At 39.2% G+C, this 25,373-nt stretch overlaps 1 protein-coding gene across 6 annotated transcripts in view; it reads left to right on the top strand.

Annotated features, from left to right (window-relative positions):
- Positions 1-25,373, top strand: part of LOC143340235 (uncharacterized) — a 230,975-nt gene that overhangs the window by 188,091 nt on the left and 17,511 nt on the right. For 5 of the 6 annotated variants that reach the window (XM_076761946.1, XM_076761947.1, XM_076761944.1 and 2 more), the window contains one exon: positions 2,998-3,097. In XM_076761946.1, coding sequence (XP_076618061.1) covers positions 2,998-3,097 — 100 coding nt within the window. Of the gene's footprint in view, positions 1-2,997; positions 3,098-22,333; positions 22,496-25,373 lie in introns of those variants that run through there. The other variant, XM_076761950.1, reaches the window with a different exon arrangement.

Below are 25,373 nucleotides of genomic sequence, written 5' to 3'. Positions count from 1 at the left end.
ACATTACTACCAGTAAGTTAATTATTCGAGTAATTTTGTTCATTACAATTCCATTAAATGTCTTTGACAGTACCGACAATTATTATTTCATGAAATTTCGTTTGCTTTGATAGTCTGTTAGCCTCCATTTAGCGAGACTAACACGATTTTAATTAAGCCGGTTAAACTAGCTGTCGAAATTTGGGTACACAGTCAACGAGAATTAATCGGTTTTGTAGATGTTGACTGGGCACAAAATACGATCGAAAAAGAAGCCGAATTTCGTTTCAATGGCTGATAGTAATACTTTCCCTCTGTTATATTCAATAATAACTGACTAATTGAAATATTGGTCGCTTCTCCGCTACAACTGTCATCGTGTTTTATTTCCGTTAGAAGAACAGGGATGTTTGGACCCGCAGAAGCATAGTCAAAGTTTCTAATGAAACCTATTTGTCTTCCTCTTTCACTCACACACATAGTTTCTCATTCTTATTTAATTAGAGCGACCCTCCATCCACATACTTCCTTAGGTTTTCACCAGAGAACGAAATTCGATCCATCTTTGTTGTTTCCAATTGTCGAAAGCAACCATTCTGTCCAGTCAAACCTTTAAATGTACCCTAAATACATTTGTTCGCTAACTATATTTATACGGTAGAAATGCTATCTGTCATTAGTTCATACGACACACGATCTTGATCAACTGTGAAACGACTCTTTCATAAATTCTGATCCATAAATCTGAATTCGATTCAGATATATTGTCTCTGACTCTCTAGTAAAATAGTATGGGTGAATGATTGATGGACGGATATTCGGTATTCCCCAAACTTCGATCATTTCTCGTTCATTAACGGTAAACGACTGCACATCGAATCGATGAATAATCGATTGGCGTATTTGTGTATTCGAACGACACGTGGCTGGATTTACGCTGCGTTCAAAAGAGTCATTGCCATTTTCGAAGCAGTCATTACACTGTTTTATCTTTAAACCAATGAAATGTTCTATTTGTCCACTTTGACTGAATGATACTATCCACAATCTTCTTTTGACAAGCTTTCATGTATTCTTTTTTAACGTATTATGCATACACTAGCTACAGTAATTGCGGCCTACGAAGTACTGTAACTATACTTCAATTTTCAAATCCAAAGTTCGATAAATAAGTGCCTGTAATATAAATACGTGTTAGTTATTTGAATAATAGTTCTACGAATAGTTTAAAAGGAAGCAAATATTTATCGAATCCGTGGAGCTGGTTATTCTAACAGAGTGGTTACAACTATCCTTAAGAATGATCTGTTTGTCAAGATTTTATAGACGATATCTCTGTGAATCGAGCGTAGAAATTGCATTCTCCTTTAGAACGTAGGAAGACACGAAACGGTAGAAAAGCAAAATGTTGAAAGAGCTATCAAGAAGGTACTAAAACTATCGCCAGTACTGTTACCACGCATTGAAATCACCGGAGCGACGTTTGTACAACTGTTAACGTTCAATATTTCATCGCGCGAGAAATAGACCCATTATTAATACGAATATTTCGTTGTAGGATTTACGGTTTCTTTCCTTATGAATGCCCCAGTCTCAGATTCTTCGTCTTATAAATTGGCCGAGATAAAATAACTTTACCATTCGAAATCCACCTGTTACCAAGCTATAGTACTGATAAAGAACACGATGAAGTTTAAGGGAACTTTATCGTTATTCTAACTTCTTCTTCATTCTGTCGCGTCGAGTATTTCGATTCGATGCAGTTCTTAGTATTTCAGATAAATATAGGTTCGAAAGCTTGCTGATGACTGAAATCAATCATGCATCGTCCTTTATAACGACAGGTTCCGTCGCTTGGAAGGCTCGACATTCGATGCATAAAACATTACTGAATATAATAATAAATCAAGAAACCCATTAACTCTGACAAACGATAATGAAAGAAGCAACAAAGGAAGTATGAATTTTATAATTATTCGTTACAAAAAAATAAATGCAATATTGCTTTCCAGTTAATATTATTTATATTTTCAATCGTTGCTCCTCGCTAGAATTCTTCTTTCTCTAAACTCGACAATCAACGCGCAGGAATCGCATTCTCTAGGAACAATTCAACGTTAAATATGGATGCATTCCAATTCTCCGTTTTCCATTTCCTTCTATGTTTCGTTCTGGGCAGTTCTGATTTCGCGCGAAAACAGCGGAGCAACACCATGGAAATGGTTTCGCGCGAATCTCGCTCTGAATTTTCGCCGTGCTCAACGATCCCGTGAAATTGATCCCCGACCATCCCCGCCAGTCGCGCGTCTGGAATTACTCGACCGATCGAAGGAAATTAGGTGAACGAATCCACGGATCTCGCGCAAATCGCATTTCCAGCCGAGCTGCGATCGTAAAAGGATCTCGAACGGATTACCGATCGACTATGTCGGCTGGCTTCTGGCGAGGGCGACGTAAGAAACGTAGGAACAGCGCCATTTCCGTTCTAGAGGGATTTCAACCTAGCTTCCTGCAGCTCGTCGTGTAATGCATTTGATTATCGATGCCATTTTGGGGAGATCGACGGGAAAGATTCGCCGCGAAAGGGAATCGATTCGAAACGGTAACTTCGACGACTCTCGTACGTTGAGCGATATTTCCGTTTAAGATATTTATTATTCTGAATGTGGAGCAAATATGGAAGGTATAAATTTTATACACTGACAGATTTTACTAGAAACCTAAAGAAATTTTCACTAAATCTGAACAGTATTTATAAATTTCGACTTTACTAAAAATAAGTAGTTTTTCGGGCGTGACAAATAAAAGAGGAAAGAAATATTTCTAACAATCGAAAATAATTTTACTTGATAATTTGCAGAGACAATAACGAATAAATTTTGCATTGCAAGGAGTGGTTTTATTCACGTTCGAAGGGTCGTTATTTTGGCGCAACGCGTCGAGGAAATATTTATTTCGTATATAAAATAAATAACAAGGCGACTGTCGTTCTAACTTTCTGATAAATCGATGTTTCAGGGTCTGGACAATGTGAGCTCAGCGACCCTCAGGCCTTTCAACTCGGACATCAACACACCGAGGATCGACAGCTATAGGTTCTCCATGGCGAACCTCGAAGGTAAGCTATCTCTTTGACAACCACCCTCTGCTGGGGCGAGTGGCGATCATTCTATCTGGGCGCAATTTCCGTGGCCGCGTTGCGTCGTACCACGAAGGAACACGTTTCGCAGGGGCAAAAAGTCGAACGTCCCCTTTTGTCCGCTGTCGACGTTCGTCCATTCCTTTCGCGATTCACCTTGTATGTGGGACAGTTTTTCTAGCCTTTCCACCCTCGTCTATTCCGTGTGTCATGAATAAGCTAACGGATGGGATCGCCCGGACAAAAGGGACGTTTCATCTCGGCGAAATTGTGGCGTATATTTCCAGAATACGCTTAGAAGACAAACAACAAACTTAGCAACACAGCATGTACGAGGAGAACATATATTTCTCTTTTATTCGATTTTTATTAGGGTTGCTTCAACTTGAAAGGCCATTAGCAACCATGGCTACTATTTCTATAAATTACAAATTTATTAAATACGATCTAACAGATTAATGTGCTTATAGGAATTTCAAATTAATATTTACTGTTCTGTACATATCTGTAATTTATTAGATTCTCCAATTGTACTTTATATAACATTTTTAGATATTTTAAAGTGACGAAAATTGAGTCCTTTTCACTCTGTACAAAAATCAATAGGTAATCGAACGATAAAAAATTCCTTTGAGTCCTGTAAATTGCTAGATCTTTATTTTTTTCCATCATAGATATTTACATCTATGTAATTATGCTAGACGACGTCGGAGAAGATGCGTTCTGGGGACCAATATTTTCGTCGAGCGTTGATTCGGGTTTAGGCCAATGGAATCGTCCATCGTAAACGCGTGACGCTCACGAAATCAAACCGATGGTGGCTAATGAGTTTTTCTGTGGACAGAAGAGGGGGAGGGGCTCCGGTAAAGAGCAATTTCCGGTGTTTTATTACACCTTGCAACGATTTCGTGGCGACACGGAACGCGGCAATCGGACAGAAAACTCGTTCCGACGAGACGACCGCCTACCAATAACGACGCTTCGCGGCCGTAGATCACGATTATCGGTAAACTTCGGTCCGAAACGATCGTTTCTAGCCCGGAGAATTTAATAATTCCATACGGAAGATGAGTAAGATATCATCCCGGGAGCCTCAATCGTCGTTAATAGTGCACTTGATAATAGATCATTTCAATTCGAATGGAAACCTCGGAAGCGTTGATGAAAGAGTGGAATTATTCAGTTAAAAATGAACAAAGATTCAGACTGACAAACCATTTCTGAACTTTTTGTTATACGACATTTCGTTCTTATATTTACTCGTAGATGGAAAAAATTTCATATAAATAATACTTGAATAATAAATAGATTTGACAGTTCCAACACTTTGATTGCTATTTGCCCACTATTGAACTAGAAAAATTAATTCTGAATTTGAGAGGTCGAGGGAAATAAATTTGAACACGATTCATAAATTTTAGCGAATTTTGGAAAATAGGTACCGAGTCAAATTTCAAGTTATGCTTGCAGAGTATTATACAGTTTTGATCTGTGAATACCAGAAATTCTAATTTTTATTCAACGTGCATCGCGAGTCATTTGTCTTTCGTTGGTCGTTCGAAGCTTTTATCTGTATAAGAATGTTGCCCATCTTCGATCCGCGGCCACGTTTCGTTGCAGTTATCGGGGCAATATCCGATACAGTTCTCTGGTAAGCAGAATCGATGTTCGTCGAACAACGTTCATTGTTCGCGGGCGTTTCGAGGCTCGGTCGTGGCTCGAATCGCCGGTCACGTCCAGCTCGTCGTCCCCTGCGGCGATTCTGCGGCAGCTGCAGTTGCAACTGCAGCAGCGTCGAGCCTCGCACCCACAACATCGACCTTATCTGACATCTTTTGAACTAGCTCCAGCCTCTCCCCCTCGATACAGAGCCACGGGGAAAAATCCTAGGCCCCCGTCCCATGCCGGCGTCGGCTTTCACGTCGTATCAGCGGATTTATGCTCGACGGTGCCGCATCGCCGCCCTAACCGCACGTTGCACGCGCTCGATAATATCCCGCGTTGCGGTTTCACGATCCCTCCTTCGCGCCTTCTACGCCACCAGCTTCGCGGTCCTCTCCGTCCCTCGAACCACCCAGCCCCCATCTTGTTACTCGTGCCTGGAATTTCTTATTTGCCCTGCTCGTTTTCAATTATATTTCGTTCTTTTCCGTCTTCGTTCAGGGGTGAATAAACCCGCCAAAGTGTCCACTTTCGTCGCCGTGTCGGAGCCTGGAAAGATCCCTTTAGGGTCTCGTTTACGATATTCGCGAGTAGGGACGTTCTTTGTAAATAAAATAGATTCTGGAAGATCGAGACCTACGATGTCGATTTGAGAAACTGGTTTTCTAGTCGGATGAGGATTTTGCTGTTTCCTGATTTGAACCATTGCTTCCTTGTTTTGTAACATTCACTTAATTTTGACAATTTACACCAGACATATTATATTCTTCTGATTTCTTCTAATGTGTATTATTACTATGTAAAATAAAACATTTGTCTAGTGACTTCACAAAGCTCAAAAACCTACAATTATTACGAGTACATTCCTACCACGCGTTGAAGTCTCCCGAACGGCGCTTCTATCGATCTCATTTCCACTATTTTATCGTATGCAAATAACGTGTCTTCAAATTAAAAAATTTACCGTGAAAACTAGCCTGTAATATAATATTGTAAATATACAATATGCAGTTAATTTTAAATAGACAATATTTCAAAATTGTATTATTTATCGATTACTATATAGTTCATTTAATAACCATTGTATCTTCTAGAGATACAAATACATCTCACGGTACAATTCTGTGAAAACATATCGAAATCGAGAAATTGTAAAAGAATTATAAAGATATTAAAGTATCCAGAAAGTTAAGCCTTTGTTTTCTGGAGCAATATTACAGTAATATATCAACGTTGAAAAACATTTAAAATTTAAGTCTTTTGGCTGATAATAGTACGATAATATATCGAAATTGAGAAATTCTCAACGTGAACTCGAGCCTTCCGGCTTACGACGCGTCCAGAAACAGTTTCGCTGGGTTGAAAGCGACCCAGGTATTGGAGTATTAAATATCGGAGCATCGTTCCCATCGCTAGCCACCCACGCGAGTACTCGGGGTCTCCGTGAATCAGGCACTCGCGGGTACGAGAGGTCGCGAGGTAATGGCGGTTTGTCCAGTATCGCTCGAGGGCGGACAATCGATACGGTAATACGTCGATGCTTTCTCGTACGAGTCGCGCGCAAAACGACAGATTTATGACACCGTAACCGAGGGAATTATTATTTTTGCCCGCGCAGGGTTAATGGTTCGCGTGGGAGCGACGAGGACGTCACACGCGACACGTCGTCCTAATTTGGAATATTTATCTTCATTTTCGTATTTTTCGGCGAACGCGAATTAATCATTTCAGCGTTGGAAATCGCGACGGGGTAATTCATTATCGTATTATAAATTCTGCTGGGAATTAATCGTTCACGGATTATAAACTCTGCTCGAATTAATCATTTTCGGGTTATAAATTATAACGAACGATTCCCGTCGGTGCGTTTATATATTCGGTTGTAAAGTCTTTGCGCTGCACGGACGTATGAAAGTGTTGGTGTACGAAGTGCATAGAATTTGAACGCGTTGTTATCGAGTATATAATTCATAGCTGTTTGGCCCGCGCAAAATTCGCGCTATTGTGCAGAAAATAGATTAATTAATAATAATTGTTCGCGTAACGTGTACGCGAGTATTAAATCGTTCCGAAGGAATAGAATATCGAAGGATTAACTTTATATGACTTCCCTTCGCCAAACTCTCAATATCTCCCTGAATTGTCCCAACATGGGTAGAACGTAATAGCGATTAATCCTTGGCGCAAATGTTTGGCTTCTTTCGAGACGCTTTTATGTCGCCGCTTTTGAACGCACGTCTCCCACGGAAGAAAAGAAGCATAGATCTTTAATGAAGAAGGTAACTGCGGTTAATCGGGGCTGGCTGGCGCATAAAAGCTGTCATTCGCTTAGTAAAATCTACGCGAGTTGGCATTTGCTTCATAAAGCCCTCGAACATTGTTAACTGGAGTAACTAGATTCTTTTTAAATTCCTTTATCGAAAGTTTCTATTCGTTACATACGATTACTTACATTTTCTTGAGTACTAGTTTACGGTGAATTTAATCGCAATCCTCGAAAAAATTGAAGTCACTGTAACTACAAAATAGTAAATAACTCTAATATCGATGAGAATATATCTATTTTTCACGTATCTAGATTACAAAAACTGTCGTTAAAATTTTTTAAATCCCGTAAAAGTATTTTTAATAATTTCTTCGAACCTAAACGTTCTCCCAGCCGCGCTGTTTCGCAATTGTAACGCTTATTAGTTATAAAAACTCCCCATTACATCACGACTCCGAGTTACACGAGCCGGCACTCACTGAAATCACTGTGCCCGCTTTCCCACGCGGAAGTGACGCGTCTATCTACTCTCTGGTCGTCGAAGGCGCATTCCACAGATCGTTTCGCCCCGAACAAACGAACGCAGAAAGATCACGGCTGTGCAGCGTCCCCGAAGCGGTCATATCGCTAATTTTACGACAGAACGGAACGTCCGACGCGACCGAATCACGATCGAAGAGAGCGATTAGGACTAGCGTGAGCGCGAGCGACGTACGGAGCAAAATCGCACGCCTGGCTGTTGGGCTGCGATCCGGTATCTTCATGGAGGGATCATCGAGGGTCTCGAGGGGGCAGGTTTCTCTCAGCGAGCCGTAAAAATCGACACCCGCCGGGACGTGCATTCAATTACAGCGGACGATGCTCGCAGAAATTTAATCAATCATCTAGCGGACGCATTAAAATAGCTTAAGAGCATGCCACGGGGGCGTCGTTCCGATCTGCGACGCGTCTTCCGTTCGTTTCCCTCCCCTGGACGATCCCTGGACCAGCCTACGCGGAATTCTACGACTCGTTACCGAACCCACCGGGCCCCCCCATTTCGCGATGAATGCTCGCAATTTGCATCCTTTTCGAACAGTCACGTTCTTACCTTGGCATTTCGGACTCCTCCACCAGCAACGATCCTGGAATCCATTAATTTCGCGTCTGAGTACCCGGGAGGTTCAGATCGAAAAAAGAGCAACCCATCAAGAGCCCACTTTTGACATTTTACTCGACGATTAAAGGGTCGAGTTTCGAGACGACCAGATGTCGAGTATTTTCTTTTGTTCAGTATTATTTATCGAAAGTCAAAACTTCACGATTCAAGCTTCAACTGAATCCATAAAATGAACAAATAAAATAAAAGAAGAACTTATTCATTTTGTGGGGAGAGAAACGTAGTCGTACATATTAAAATAAAATTCTTGAAGCGCAAAGGGGTTGAATAAATCTCTAGAAATTCGAGGTCTCGATATTTAGTTATTGTACAGCTGAAAAATAACATTCCAAGCGTTGATTCAATTTTTAAAAAAGAACACACGTAGTCGTTCGTGTTAAAAAAATCCGTGAAGCATACAGGGGTTGAATAAATTTCTAAAAATTCGAGGTCTCGATATTTAGTTATTGTACAGCTGAAAAATAAAATTGCAAGCGTTTATTCAATTTAAAAAAAAAAAACACACGTAGTCGTTCATGTTAAAAAAATTCGTGAAGCATATAGGGGTTGAATAAATTTCTAAAAATTCGAGGTCTCGATATTTGGTTATTGTACAGCTGGAAGATAAAATTGCAAACATTTATTCAATCTTTAAAACAGGAAAAACGTAGTCGTTCATATTAAACAAAGATTTTCACTTACAAAGGGGTTGAATAAATATTTAGAAATTGGATATTTCGTCTTCCACTGTACAAATCGATGAAAAGCGAGGTAATTATCGATCGTGACCAGCGGAAGGACGGTGCTTTCGAACTCTTGGAGGGCGTTGCGTGTAATTTGCCGTAAATTCGCGATCACTTCCGGCTGACCGTAGCCTCGAACCGGACGAACGTTTCGCGCGAACTGATTATCGAGTCGTTCCCACAGCTGGTCGCGGCGAAAAAGTACACAGCCGTGCTCGTTGCACGTTCTTGTGTCGCACGTGCGCGTGTTTCTTGTTGGTGAACGATACCCAGCGTGTTCTCCGGTGGGTCGTTTCGCGATATCGACAATCATAAAGCCGCCGTGCGCCTCTTTATCAGCGTGCGTTTACGTCGCACTTAAGGAACGGAAATCGCGCTTTCGATCGCCGCGATTGCTCCTCCTCCTCCGTCGTTCCTGGGAAAAAGTGCCTGAGCGAACGTTTTCTTCCGAGTATTACGCTTTCCGCGTCAGCAGAGTTCGCGTATCGTTGATCGCGCGAAAAAAAGACACGCGATCCACGTGAGACGCAGCTCCTATCTCCTTCTCGCGATGGACTTTTAGCATTCCCTTTCAAACGTTGCGAATCTTAGATCAAGCAAACCTAGATTCGTTCTATTTTAATAATTTTCGAAATAGAAAAGTACCGATCGAATTTTCTGGACATTGTAATTGGCGATAATTGTTGATAATTGAAATAATTATCGCGTTATTATGCGAAACGTAGTGACGGTAAAGCGCAAATTATCGTCCGGGCTTAAAGCTTTGAGCACCAACGCAAGCCCATAGAAATTCTTGCCTCGAACGAAGCTCTTTAACTCCCCTGACGTTACTTCCGCAGTTCATTAAATTTTCTTAACCGAAATAGCCTCGCTCGCTTTCGGAAAATATGGAAAAGCGAAATTTTTCCCCTCGCGTAAATTGAAACATAGTTTCCTGTTCCTCTAATGAAAGTTTTTTTCCACGGGGCAGCTAATCAACAGCGAAACCGGCGTTTTCTTTCTCGGTTGCCAACTCTGCGTTGCATAAATTCCCCTTTTCGGAAAACATAAAAAGAAATTGCGCCTTGTACATTCGTTTGCCCGCGAATTAATTAATACTCAAATTAAACAGCAAATAGCTGAACCTGTACAGACGACGGTCATTATTTTCGTGGAATTAACAATTTTTATATTTTTAGAATTATATTAAAAAGAACAGCTATTTTAAAACTTCTATATTAAAAGTTCCATAGTTACAACGTTATAGTTTTTAAAGAATATTTGATTCTGTTACACCTGTGAATTGTACCCAAACTAGAACTTTTATTTTCCAGATAGTGTAACGTGGAATCTTTTATTATGAAAATTCCGTTTTAACTGTTTCACCGGACCCATTAAAAAACTTTCATAACCATGTCTGTCTCTACTGGCTGCAACAATTTTTCGCATGTTCCTCCGGGCCTTTTCCAGGTGTTTTACGGTCGTCGAACGTGTCAGGTACGGCCGATGTTGTTCGACGACGCTTAAATCATTGCTCGCGGATAAATACGTGTTCATTCTGCGTGCATGTCCACGAATGTATCCCTGCGGGCCCAAGATACCGTATTTCATGGTCGCTTTATTGTTGAAACGTGTCTTTACGCCGATTTACCTTTCCACAGGCGCGTACTTTCTCGACGAGTTATTACCAGCGTTCGTAAATGCTCTTTACAATGTGCAGGAAATGACTTTAATTCGCGGACGAGGAAATTGAATCGGTTGCGGGTGGGCGGAGGATGAGCTCGCGAGCCATTTCGAAAAAGTCGTTTCGTACCATTACGCTTCACAGAATTTGCGTTTGCTCTGCCATACTACAAAAAAATCAGCATTTATACGATAAATAGTAAACACTACACTGAATAAAAAATGGATTTCAACGTGAACGATGGTGGATAAAAAAAAAATACGGATTATATACTATTTTAGTTTATCATCGTGCGAAATTTTATCAAAATCCCTTGTTAGAATTATTTTTTCTTGCATAGCCAAAGAAGAATTCATTAAATAAATAGAAAAAACTGTTTTTTTGTACTTGTATGGATTTATTCTAGAATTACTTAAAAAGGTAAAATTCAGAATAAATGTAATGAGAGCATAAAATTTAAGCAGTCGTAAAACGAACAAAATTTAAATCCCATAAAATGCACGGGACCAAACGAGAATGGTCAGTGTTTAGTGCAGCCGTTCGACCGTCGTCCTTTGTGTTGGAGCAACTAATAATTTTATCGGTTGCCGTAATGGTTACAATATGTTCAGTAGTTTCCTCCCGCCGTACGTAGCCAAAGACCAGCATAACTAATACCGGAAGTCATGAAATTTTAACGACTTTGCAGGATTCACAGTATGGCAATGGGCGAGTCGTTAAGTCGCCGTTATGACAATTAAGTCGCAACACCGTGTCGGAGGATGTATTGATTAAAGGCACTTGTGAAATTTCGTATTAATTAAATTCCTTTTAATGCCGTTCCCCATTCGAGCCACGAAACGATTCATACGATTCACGGAACCATTAAAGTTAAAACTCCAATAATTCCTTCGAGGCTTTTCCCCCGAGAATATAGTACGTTTCCTTATGCACCTTGTTGAGATCGTAAATACTGAGTTAAGAAGAATATTTATTAATCTTATCCCCGACATATACAAATATTTTCATATATAATTATTTAAAAAAAAAAGGAACAGATCATCAAATAGCAAAAAAAATAAATAACTTTGTATCCGATACTTGTTGAACTAAAATTAGAAATCGAATTCAGTCTCAATCTGTAAATCGAATAACAATAGTAAATAAATAAGTATTGTTCTTTAATTGAATTTGCAAGTGCATATCCTGACGAATAAATATTATTCTGCAGCAGAATTTCTTCCGCGGCAGTTTAATAAATTCAAATGTGAATTTTTGCATCCGTTCGACGCCGCCGTTGCGATTTATCTTCTATTCTTTCGCGGCTCGCGGATTCATTTTCGTTGACAAATTGTTTTCTTCTCAGCCGCAAGCATCCGGCGGAGATGGTTCCGTAAGAAATTGCCGCCGGGGCTTTCGCGGGAAGCTGCGGCTGAACCGGTCGTATTAGGTTCCCAAGTTTCTTCTGACGAATAACGTCGCGACTTTATTCCGGTGTCACCCACCGTCCTCGGGCATAATTCACCCCGTGGATTTTATTACGATTCCGAGACACGGTTTTCTTACCTATGCGCGGATGAATTTATTTTCCTGGCCGGGTCGAGGGTTGTGGCGGTGGCACGCGATGAACGTCGCGCGGTTAAGCCCAGAGACGAGGGGGAGAAGCGCAGGAAAATTTCTCTGGTTATTAAACGCCACTCCTTTAGGGCGAATAAAGTGTAGAGAAGCGACAATGGACGGCGCTGGGAAAAATAAAATTCCTTATTACGCTCGTTCCATTGAATTTTACGTCCCCGGATATCGACTTTTGCGATCGAGCAACCATCAAAGACGGTAACACAAAGGACAAACAAGATGACGTTCTGATTGCTCTTTTGAAATAGTAACCAGTCTACTTTCTTTTATAAATACTATGCATAATTAAATATATTGGGTAAAAAGTGACCTGACATGTAGGTCAGTCGATGCATTAATATTCAAGGATGAAGTAATTTCAGTAAATAATCTTGTGATTACTGTGAAAAAGCGTTTTATTATGTACTTATTGAATTTAAATAAGAAATTTTTCGGCGAAAAAAAAAAATTTCAAATCGTTCTAAAAAAATTATTTTTGGTTGCAGGGATCAATTACAATCATTTTTGGTCAATAGACATACCCCCGAAATCCTACGCACTTTCGAGAAAAAAATTCATTACCGAAAATACAATGTCTGACCATACCATTGATTCATTCCCCTTAAATTTCATGAAAATCTTTAAAACATCATAACTTCTGAACGGATTGGCCGATTTTAATGTTTCAAAAAGCAAACTACGCGTATTTTGGTGGAGAATATGTAGAAATTGCAAAAATATTCGAAAAGTTGTTCCTTAACCCCGTAAAGTGAGAAAAACCCCATAAAAATAGTCCAGTTTTCAAATGACCATAACTTCTACAATAGTGAATATATTTCATTGAAACTTTGGGAAGAAGTAAAGCCCATCGATACCTATAAAAAAGTATTAAATAACTTTTCTATACAGTGTCAAACAAAATTACTAAAAATGAAAAACGAATTATTAAGAAAAATCGACAGTGGGTAGGTGCCTAAATTTTTCGTGCAAAAAAAAATTTCAAGACGTTCTAAAAAAATTATTTTCAGTTCCGGGTATCAATTACAATCATTTTCGGTCATTACACATACCCCCGAAATCCTACGCATTTTCGAGAAAAAAATTTCTCACCGAAAATATAATTTCTGACCAGAAATGTTTGCCCGAAATTTCATGCAAATTTTTAAAACGTCATAACATCTGAATGGATTGAACGATTTTAATGTTTAAAAAAGCAAACTACGCGTATTTTAATGGAGAATATGTAGAAATTGTAAAAATATTCGAAAAGTTGATCCTTGAGCCCGGAAAATGAGAAAAATCCTACAAAAATGGTCCAATTTTCAAACAGCCATAACTCCTACAATAGTGAACATATTTCAATGAAACTTTTTTCTGAAGTAGAGGTCATGGGTACCTACAAAAAAGTATTAGACAACTTTTCTGTAGGGCGTCAAATAAAATTATTAAAAATGAAAAACGAATTTTTAAGAAAAATCGACAGGGGGTAGGTGCCTAAATTTTTCGCCGAAAAAAAAATTTTTCAAGACGTTCTAAAAAAATTATTTTCGGTTCCGGGGATCAATTACAATCATTTTTGGTGAATAGACATACCCTCGAAATCCTAACCAGTTTCGAGCAAAAAATTCAATAATTGGATAAATTTTTCGACAAAATTAAAAAATTTCAAATCGTTCTGAAAAAATTATTTCTAGTTGTGCGGGTCAATTACAATCATTTTCGGTCATTACACATACCCCCGAAATCCTACGCATTTTCGAGAAAAAAATTCTTTACCGAAAATATATAATATGTGACCTGAAATCGTTCTCCGAAATTTCTATTCTAAAATGTCTCTGTGACAGAACTATCGAGATAAAATTAGAGAATAGTAGAGATCTTTCGTTCCTGAGGATCCCATTTCCTGGTCAGATATTGATATTTATCATCCTCGATGCATCGTTGCTGTCGTCCCCCGTAAAAAGGTGGACGATTTGTAATGCGTTATTTATAGCGTTAATATAGAACAGCTGTATAGCAATTTAAAACTTAATTTTACGACACGTTGGTAATTTCGTTCATGGTAAACAAAATTGTGACGTACCTCGAATAATAACGGCACCCATTCGGTACAGCAATTATATTATCGTTAAATCGGCAACGATGGATTAATCTTTGTAAACGAATGTCCTCGATAATTACTCGATCGGGACGATAAGGCATCGGGTTTCGGTTGGAAAAAAATTATCCGCAGAGCGAAGAGGCCAGTAAACGAGAGAGAAACTTGCTCTACCGGCGTGAAAAATTATTACTTCAGATTAGTCCACTCTGGCTGCTTGCGACAGATCTAAAGTGACTGTCATTATATCTCACGGTAGTGTTGCGGACTAACGAGTGCACGCTGCACCATGTTTGCAGCTGTTTTATCGCGCCAGCCAGAGCCTTAAGGTTCTTACGTCGCGTTTAACCTAATTACATACTTTCCTCGCGTTGGAACCGTCCACGTACTGGCGCGACGATCTGCTTAATTGCACGAAAAAAATCCCAATTTCCGGGAAGCCGCCCTTCCTTGCGCCAAACTGCCGTCGTGTCTTTGCCAAACTTCGTTATTCTTTCATATTTCAAAGTAAACGCTATATAATTAAACTTTTCAATTTTATCCTTGGTTATCTTTAGAATTATAAGAACTTGGATTTAAATAAATATTGTAGCTTCTGTAATTTTTTTGTCGATTTTCAAAAGTCTGATAAAGAAACTTTCTTCTTACGATTATTATTTTATATAATCTATTTGTTATGTGAAGAAATTGTAGGACGATTTGATATTTTTTCTCTGTAAAAGACACAGAAGTAACATTTATTTTTTAATTTTTGTTCGTTACGAACATATGTCACAGTATGACTTTTTATCGAGTAATATATAATTTCGTATTCGTGTACTATATTCACGACGACAAAGTTTTGACACAAAATGATTGGTACCTTCCGTACCGGAAATGGGAGGGACCTGGCACCCCAAATAGGCACAACTCAAAACCGAGAGCTTTCGAACACGACCCAACAGTTAGGTCCTAACTGGTCTACTTTAGGGCACGTGCTCAGAGCAATATTGTTGTCACAAAATTTTCCTAGTTCTCTTAACATTAGAAATAAAGCTTATTGCATTAAAATCAGTAATGTTGGTTATCATCGAACGAAAGTTTCCATTTAATACACGAGTGAATGTTTCGTCCAACGATTTTAACGATCGTCGATTCGTTTATAACGCAAATCGTGACTAAATTCTCGATTGTCACAGCTTTCTGACTTTCCCATAGGTTCGTGCACGCTCCTCGACGGTGCGTGCACACGCAACATGGTGGATTGCATTTGTGTGCACACCAGACCTAATAAAACGGGACCGTTCGTGACGCAGGGCGGGGCTCATTAGTTAATTAAACAAACTGTGGGTCACGTGCACGCGATCGAAGGTCACAGTCCCCTTTTGTTAACGCGGACCTCGTTCTTCGGAATATTGCCAGTACAGCGGGCATATAATTTCAACTCTGATTTTTCGTGCATAGAATTCGCGTAAAATATTCCTTCCAGAGGTCAGTTGAATTCTAGTACTGTTAAGAAGATTACCAAATTTTTTTATATAGTATTCTAAAATTTCTAAACATTTAATCAACAATAGAAGGTGTGATAATCATACGCGTATATTTTTCAGAATTACTCTGTATTTCTATTCAGTCTAAAGAAAATGTAACAAAATTTCAGAATATTTAGTTTCTGTTCTGATTAGAATTAAATGTTCTGTAATATATTAAGTAATATTGTTGGCTCTCGTCGAAAATTATTACAGAACAAGTAAGTTTTGTACGTTTAATTGCATCCTATAAACGGTGAACTGTAAATAATGATCGATCGATGATTAGCTATTAAATTCAGTTATTAGAGTAATATATTAGGTAATATTGTCGGTTCTCGTCGAAAATTATTACAGAACAAGTAAGTTTTGTACGTTTAATTACATCCTATAAAGGGTGGATAACGATCGATCGGTGATTAGCTATTAAATTCAGTTATTAAAGTTATTACGCGTTCTACGAAGCAACCCGTTTATTATTCGCAGCAATCGTTTGTTTGCGAATTCCGGCGTCGGTTATCGAGGTGACGATTCAATCGTTGCCGGGTGAGACTGAGAATCAATCTGCAGGCTACAGAGCCTGCAAATTGTCACGGTAATTGCAACACGCTCGGTACACGCAAGCGGCTTCGCCTCCATTGTGACAGCCGTTCGCCGCGCGCGATGTATCGGCTGCCAATTAAGCACGATAGGAAATCCTTTCGGGGGAAAAATATCGCCCTGTCAGCGCAAGCTTTTCGACCCGTGCAAAACGCATTTCTCGAACGAAAAATGCGACGAGCCTCTCGCGTAACAATGCCCGTCAAATTCCCAAACCAAAACCAATGCTACGATCGATATTTATATTTTTCATAAAAGTCATGAAATACGAAGTTATATCGTCGTTCTAATAGTATAATTTATTGTTCAACGTTTCAGTTAAATGGAAGTTCTAGAATGGATTTCTATTATAAGTCGTAGTTGTCTTTATCGGTGAGTAAATGCCTCCGAGGAAGGACGAACCTGTGAAGAACCATTTCTGAAAACAATACAGAGAAAATGAAAATTTTCTGCCGTTTGCGTTCCATTTGAGACCTTCGTGTTTAAATGAAAACGATGTTCGTTCTTAATTTCTTTCGATCGAACAAAGTGTACCTGTGCAATAATAAAAAATTCAAATAACGTTCAGAACAAGAAATTAGCGTGCTTCATTCGACAGAGACAGTTGAGATTCTCTCAGAGAGATTATTAAAATAATAATTGTACGCGAGCTCGTTAGGATTCCATCTATGCGGAATGATCAACCTGTCCGAATTATCATAGTCTTCATTCCGAGTTTAATATAGTTGGGACGATAATAGGCGACCGTAGAGCCAGAAAATGGAGTGCCAAAATAAATGCATCGAGCGCCGCCTCGCGAATTCGCGTCTCCGTGGAGTGCTCGCGGAAACTCGAGAGCAAGGGAATAATTAAACAGCGAGGAAAAAATGTCCTTTTGTTCGTTTCCTCGCGCGGAGTTCTCGCCTCGAGCACGCTCGACTCGAGCGTTCGATTATTCGTTCGGCATTGTTTGATTCGCGCCACCAGCGCCTCGCTGAAACGCACTTTAATGCATTTGCGGCCTCCTTTTCGAAGCAAGTTCGCCCTGCCAGGCCGAGTCTATCGCGATTCGTTGGAAGATACGCGTGGAAAACGAGGATTGAAGCGAAATTCTATGGCCGTCCAAGGCCACCGACCCAACTGCCCCCACTCCGTGCCATTTTACTGCGCCATCTGTCGTCTACTCCGTTTGAGCGCGCCAGTTTTGAATCCTGACACAGAGAAATAAGCAGAGATAATAGGAACCATGTATGAGCTAAAAATTTAATTTCTGGGCAACCAAGGATCCTAATAAATCATCGTTAAGTTGCAATTTTAGTTTCTTTTTTAAATAAATCTTTAAAATTTTCTTTTCGTCTATCATTCTATTTCTTTATGAATTCTCAATTTATATCGATGTATCTGTTTATAGTTGATTGTACGTATATGAAACGCGTGGTTTTTATGGTGGATTCTTATCGAACCGATTGTTTTTACCGCGCGATGGGGACGAGGGTTCCCGTTATGGCGAATCACAGCGACCGGTTCTCCCGCGTCGCGATTGGTTAAATATGACGCAGCTGTCTGCGTCAGATTCATTGGCAATAAATGGTACGCGAAAGGTTATCCGAGGCTCTCATTAACACTCGTTGAAACGCGCGGAATATTTCAGCCCGCGGCTTCTCTTTGTGCTTTTCTGTTTCTTTATTTCACTTCCACGGGAGCGGCGTTCGCCACGGGGCTGCTGGAACGATCTGTTCAACCCGCCGGCTTGACTAATTAATTTACTAATTATCGTCGTTTAATTGCCGAAGCGTGAGCCCCCTGATTATTCCTTCGAACGGGAGTAGGACTTTAATACTCGCGAATGCCGGGCGAACATATTTTCTAAGGGGTAAAAACCGAGAATGGGGAGGGCAACTTTGAGCGTGGCATAGTTCCTCGGAAGTAAGTACATAAATTTAATTAAACAATTGCTTCTAATATTCCGTTTGTATTCGAGTCGAGATGACAGAAGAACCTATACAATAAGGGTTGTGAAATAAGTCCGTTCACGGCTCTCTGTACGATTATTTATATAAAACTTACCTAATAAATAATGTACGTGTCATCTTTTAAATACATGATTGTCTAAGAATGTTTACAGATTTAGTATAGGCTGAAACATAATCTCTGTTTAGAGTTACATTATCGTAATTCAAGTATAAATTCGTCTCAGAAGGTAAACGATTATCGTATCGATGGTTTAAGGGTTGAATCAAACGTGAAAACCGATGTCGAACGACGAAAAGTCTGGAAGGACAACATTCGCGATAGAATAAAATTATAGAAAGTGTGACGATGTTAACGACCATTGACATAGAAGTACTGATCGTTGCGTTTACTCTCTCGATCGTTACATCACTCGAGTCAAAGGGGTCAGACGCAATTGTTTTCGCTGACGCCATCGAGCTCGCGATTTTCGTCGATTCCAGATATCCGCGGGAGCGTTGGAAAAATATTGGCCGTCGAAGACGACGAGTTGCTTCGATGATTTATGCGGTTCGATCAATCTGGGTTACCGCGTTATCGTTCGCTTTGCGTATTCGCATAATCGTCGAGGGGTGAACGAACCTGCGTTCGATCGCAATCGTGGCCGACCACATCGGCGAAAAGTACAAGAGACCGTCGGGGAAACGAGAAATCGATAGTCGAAGCTAGATGCACGTTTCATCGATGGATCTTTCCAAATCTACCAATCTAGATCTAATATGAGTGAGAAATTAAGCATGGTTCGCATTTTGACATAATTATATTTAATTTGCCGATCGTATAATTCGCGTGGAAGACTTTAAAATGCTTTCAAAGTAGCATGTTAGACACCTGATCAAACGATAATGTAACTCGAGCTTAAAATTATCGATATGGAACGCGTATTTCGTTTCCTCCACGCGTGACGTTTTGAAAGTTGTTTCGATTAATTGAAACGGATCCAAGATTAAATTTTGGCACAAGTGGGCTACTCGAGAAGCGAAACAGCGTCGAAGAAATATTTAAATTGCTAGAATATTTTCAAAACGAAAGAATCTACGATAAATGATGGAGGAACTCGAACAGATACGGAAGATAAGAAATGGTAATAATAAAGATTAGCATCTAGCAGCTTTGGCATTTGGAATATTGATTTATTGGTATTGTCAAAAGGAATTAATATTAATTTTTTTAAACCAGACAGTAAATAATTCATGAAGACTTTGCTTGTAGAATAACAGGATTAAGTTTTTTTTTTAAATACTTTTGCATGTTTTTCGGGTGAAGTTTTCTCTGTATACATATAAAGAGTAATAAAGGGTACTTCAAATTTATTAGCAGCGAATGCTAATTGCGTAATATCAACTCTGTGAGTCAGAACACGTTTCAAAACCTGATTCGGAACCTTTTCGAAATATACATACACACAGTAACACATTTAGTCGAACTAAATACATCATACATTTTTAGAAATTGTCGATCAATTATTTAAATTACTATCAACCTTTTGTGTTCGAAATTTGTACCGACGTTGTTGAAAATTATAAAAATCTAATGTTTCCTTTTCACATCAAAGGGGTGATCGTGAATTTTGCCTGAATAATTCGAGATAAAAAGTACCTAGAATTCCGTCGAAGGAAAACAACCGTGTGGAGCTTGCGTGGTTACGTAAGAGGCTTGCAAACTATTGATAGACAGACGTTGAATCAGGTCTAACGAGAACGAGAAGAAGCTCTAACGCGTCCTCGGGACCCGTGATAACCGTATCGGACGACATTAATCACAGACCTCTCCGTTTCAACCGTTGTTCCCGACGTGTTTGTCGCGCTCGAGCGACACGGATCGCAACGCGAATTAGTTATATTACCCCGAGTATAAAACGATCCACGAGGCGTTGAACGGCGTCGATTGTAATTTATCAAATCGCCGTTGGCGCCCACACTTCAATCAATACGAATCTTCTGCTCGGTCCGTGAACTCTCTCTTCCGTTCGTGCGCTCCGTTGCGGACGTTCGAAGCGCGCGAGGGTGCGACTACGACGAGCCTAAACGTGGAAACGCTTTTACACCGCCTCCGATCAACCTGTCACGGCTATAACGGCCTGTACACCTTGCCTTTGTGCCCCGTAAAGCTATACTTTTATCATTTTTTCTCGCCCTGTATGTATATTTTTATAGGAGACATAAAGATTCGCACGGATATAACGCGACTTTCGATCTTGGACGATGAGGATTTTGTTTTGAAAATTTTTTTGATTTATTAGAAAAATAAATATTGGGAATTCGTGGGTTGGTACAGTAGTGCCACGATTATTGCAGAAAAATGGGGTTCGCTGTGTTGATCAAAGGTGATAATTCAATGAGTCTTCGATTAACCCAATTTAATATTTCGCAAACTTAATATTTCAATAATTTGTTCTCGATGATCACTAATGCACGTATAATATATGCTCTGACGATAATGACCAGGAAGATTGTGCGTATATACACGTTAATGGTGCAAATGGATTAAGGGAATATTAATGAATGTACATTCATACGTATTCAGATACAGTTAGAGTGATGTGAAACGTAAATGAGTGAAAATATAAGAATTATATTAAGCAAATGTGAGGACTTAAGAAATTGGAAGTTTTGAAATTGCAACGCAATTTTAATTGAAATGTTCAAATGTAAATAAATTCTAAAAGATACCAAAATATTTGTGATCAAACTAGTTTTAATCAGTAATTTCTACTGTGTCAATTTTGCACATGATTTTTCAATAATTTACATGATATAATCAAGAAAGTATTCTTCCTGTGACCAGTTTTTATATTTCATGCATTGGTATATTTTATATTTATTCTACATATGCATTCATGCTAGACTTTGTCTGAAAATTAAAGAAAAAACGAAGCACATATTTGGAAAGGTAATTATTTTATTACTCTTTTAAATCCCTAAAAGAAACTGTATGACATCGGAAAGTTACTTTGGTAATTGCATATGTCTGCTGCGCATCCAGACTTGTGCGGCTTCGTTCGTCTGGATGTCAGTTTAAAAAATCCATTAATAGATTCTGGCGTAAAATGAATTTCCAAACGAAACGTAAACGGAACTTAATCTAAAATTTTGATTCGTTAGATATAAATAAAATTTGTTCCACTCAGGCTGCAACCAACGCTTGCATAAGTGTCTAGGGTATTTTTAAAAATATTTCTTTCTCGTCTAACGAAAGGAAATGAAAATAATTATACATATTTGATTCCTCTTTTCCTTAAATTGCTAATAAATAATATTTACAAAGTCCATAAGTTATGGAATCTGAAACATGGCAAATCGACGAGTTGCATAAATCCAGTGTACATAGAAATGAACTAAAAAGTTAATCAGTCGTGTTGTTAAATCGTACGCAGTGCCGGAGTCCTCGGCAGGGGATTTAATTTTCTCAAAGTTACGATCAATCGAATAAAGGCTTAAACGGGTAAAATAACAGAGTGTGCGCCGTGGCTGCGACACGAGGATCGCGCGAATATAATTTTTAACGTTAATAGCGGTCTAATGGACGCTGGCGTAGCTCCTCGTGCACGTCCAACCCTCTTTGCAGCGAGGCGGTGGCGCACGAGTACGCGGCGGGAACACCTACACGCAAGCGTGGAGCGCGTCCGCGTGGAAAACTCTCGAGGCAAGAGGCAAGTGTGTTCACCTTAAGGCTCGAGGCCTTTAGTCGAGCGCCGTCGTACGCGTCGTAAACATCATGTCTTCGTGTCGCGAGCAGCGCAGCCTCGATTCCTTTCGAACGATCATCCTCGATCGCGTCGATCCGTGAAACCTGATTTCGCGTTAATTTCCATCCGTGAACAACAAATAAATCTTTAACTTAGCGTGTACCACGAGTTTCGACGAGTTAAGCGAGTGCAAACAACGATTGTCGCGAGTTTCGTGTCGATACGATAGTTAAGGAAAGTGTTCCTGGTGGCACGCATGCAACGATAATCTTCGTTCGATCGATGGACATGGGTTTCTGATCGAAGGGATGCCGATCAGAAATCGCGGTGAATTAGATCGACGGATATCGGCGTCTCTGTCGAGGGACTCCAGGATGCTGGGATGTTTTGGTAGCAACGAGAGCATTCTGGGCTATCTGACTGTGAAAGGTACGTTGATTTTCAATCAGCCGCTAATAAATTTCAACTTGGACCGTTTGATTTCTGCATTTCTGCGTTTCGATCGTTCCTCACGTACTTGAGAGTTTGGTTATCGCGAACGATCGCAGCCACCGGGGCTGTTTGCAAATAGCGATCGAGTTTCGGTGTTGACGATTCAAGAACGTCACGTTCGTTTCGGCGATATGGAAGCGAGAGATTGGGAATACGATTGATCGAGATGGACGTCGCAAAGAGTGAAACTATTAAAAGTTAGCCAATAAAGAGAAATGGATATTTCTTCTTACTTTCATCTAATAGAAAATATTTGAAGAAATTTGATATAGTAAATAAAACTGTAGTTAAATTCTATAATACGTATCAAATTGGATTGGGAATGACACCACTGTTTCTTAATTATTCCCAAGCTCCAGAAGTACTACGTGTACTGAATTTTAAACAGCGAAGAACTAGAATAAATATAAGCTTCCTATTGAAACTTTAAACAGGTCATTAAATTGCTCGACCATATTAGGTCTTATTAGATTCAATGCATCCGTTCGACATCTGAGGAAAACTTCACGAAACAGCATGTGCTAACAACGAACCTTTAACTAGAACGTGCAATAATGCTAATTATCTTTGTAACAGTGTTGACTTTTAATTTTCTCATCTTGCTGAGTTGTGTTGATCTTACATTCCATTTCATACCCAAGTTCACCACTTCTTTTAACCTTTGTAATAATAATAAATAGTACTATCATAAAATGGAAGGTCGATGTTTATTTAATTCTCTTGCTGTGCAATTATTTGCAATATTTTTACCAAAATGTTTTCTTCTAAATGTTTTTACCAACCTGTAGAAGAAAATGTATGTAGTTTCAAGAAATTTGCAATACAAACAGAATGCCTAATTAAATTTTGTATACCACGAATAAGGGATTCAAGTTTTCTACGAATCTTCCATATATGTATGTATATTCAGGTCTTAAAAAATAAATCGAAAATCGAGAATAAAATTTGTTCTTTCAAGGGTTTGTTTTCGAGATAATTAAATTTGAAAATTTGTCTGATATGCGTGCGATCGAATACAAGTTCTGGTATGTCTATCCACCACTTACTGTTTCTACTTTCATCCAAGATTAAGGCTCGACGCAGCGAGCGATTTTTTGACGCACGACCCGGTATATCTTCTCTTGTTTTTCGAATTGAAAATAACGAAGACAGATGTATAATCATGTAGCAAAGAGTCGAACGTTTCCATCGTTTCTCCATAGCGATAGCGATTGCGTCACTGCTGGTAATTCGAGACAATTAAATCGAATTTAGAATTCGACTGCGTCGTATGACTATCGTTCGTACTAAAACGGAAAACTTACAATGAGAAATTAAATTCACCAGATTTGGAAACCTAGTTTCGAGGAAAAAGACATTTAAAATTTTACTCCTGCGTAACTCTAGCAATTTTCAAATTTTATTAGAATATTTTGCATCTCTCAAACTTTTAAAATATGCAAAAAAAGATATGATATCGGTACAGTAAAAATTTTTGCATCGACAGCACACGTTGTTACGTGTTATTTTTCAACAATTGAAACAAATGAATATCATGTATCTATGAATAGTTTTTTACGAAAATGGAATTCTGTTTCTATTTCATTGTTGTGTCAATCATCTCGACAGCCGATTCGCAACTGTCGAGAAAAAGTGAATAAAAGCGGTTATTGTCATGGAAAAGCTACAAATAAATAGCATCACTCTCGTCTCGATTTACTGGACAATTTTCAATATAAAATCATCTCGATCTGCAGGGGCGTTTTAATCTATATTATAATAATGTGTTCCACAATTTCTGACTAACCCATAATTACTAATGAATTTAAAATAAAGTTATATAAATTATATCTTGCTCGTGAAAATTTTAGTAAATCAATTATGAACGGTACGTGCAATATTTTAGCCATTATTAAATCAATTTTACTCTTCGTGTACTCTAAGTACATATTTAACAGTAACCCATTAGCTGTCATTCAGACAAAAACGCAACATTAATTATTAATTCTTTCCAAGTAGTTCAAACAAACTAAATTTTCATCAGTTCCCTTTTTATAAACACACGATGGGAATAGACCTTTTTTATAATACAAATTTTGAAAAACAAAATTGTACAGCGCAACATAATACAAAATTGTACGTGTGTCTGTTATTTCTGAGTGCTTCGAAGTCTCGAGTGTTTCATTTTGTCTCGGTTTCTCCTAATTACACGCCGATGATGCTGGTATCTGTCGTTTCGGTAGCAACGAGAGCACACTGAGTTATCTGACCGCGAAAGGTACGTCGACTCCGTCGCGACCAATTAACGCCACGATTGTTACACGAGATGAATCGCGGGTGGAGCTGTTAAGTCATACCGTCCACGCGTCGTACGATAGCCCGCGACGAGAAAGCAGATAGAAAGTGGCCTCCTCGTTGTTCTGCCCAAGAGAACGAATTCTACTCTTGGAGATCGCTTTCGTCGCGATAAGAGGGTTTTGTTCTCTTTTTTTTTCTCCCTTTTATTCCTCGTTGGCCGTCGAACGAGGCCGTTTTGTCGGCACATAATTTTCAACGCATCGCTGACATTAGCGACTCGGCTTTCATCGAGGCGAGTTATCGCCGCGCGATTATCCTGTTGAGAATGAACGAATTGTTGCATCGAGTTTCCGCTTAGTCAGGATACCGCAGTTTAATGGCTGACTCCGATGATTTTGTTTTGCTGCTTTCTGCTAAATTGGAGGATTCCTATGGGCCGGTTCGATCGCGATTTCTAAGCTTCTGGGGGAAAATATCGTAGGAAGAGGAATTTATCGAATGGTTGTTGGGCGTTTTAATATTTCTGTGGTTCGTATTG

The sequence above is a fragment of the Colletes latitarsis genome, chromosome 3 (genome assembly GCF_051014445.1).
Source record: "Colletes latitarsis isolate SP2378_abdomen chromosome 3, iyColLati1, whole genome shotgun sequence".
Classification (NCBI taxonomy): domain Eukaryota; kingdom Metazoa; phylum Arthropoda; class Insecta; order Hymenoptera; family Colletidae; genus Colletes; species Colletes latitarsis.
Note: the sequence above shows the minus strand (reverse complement) of the source record. Positions and strands in the feature narration are given on the sequence as shown.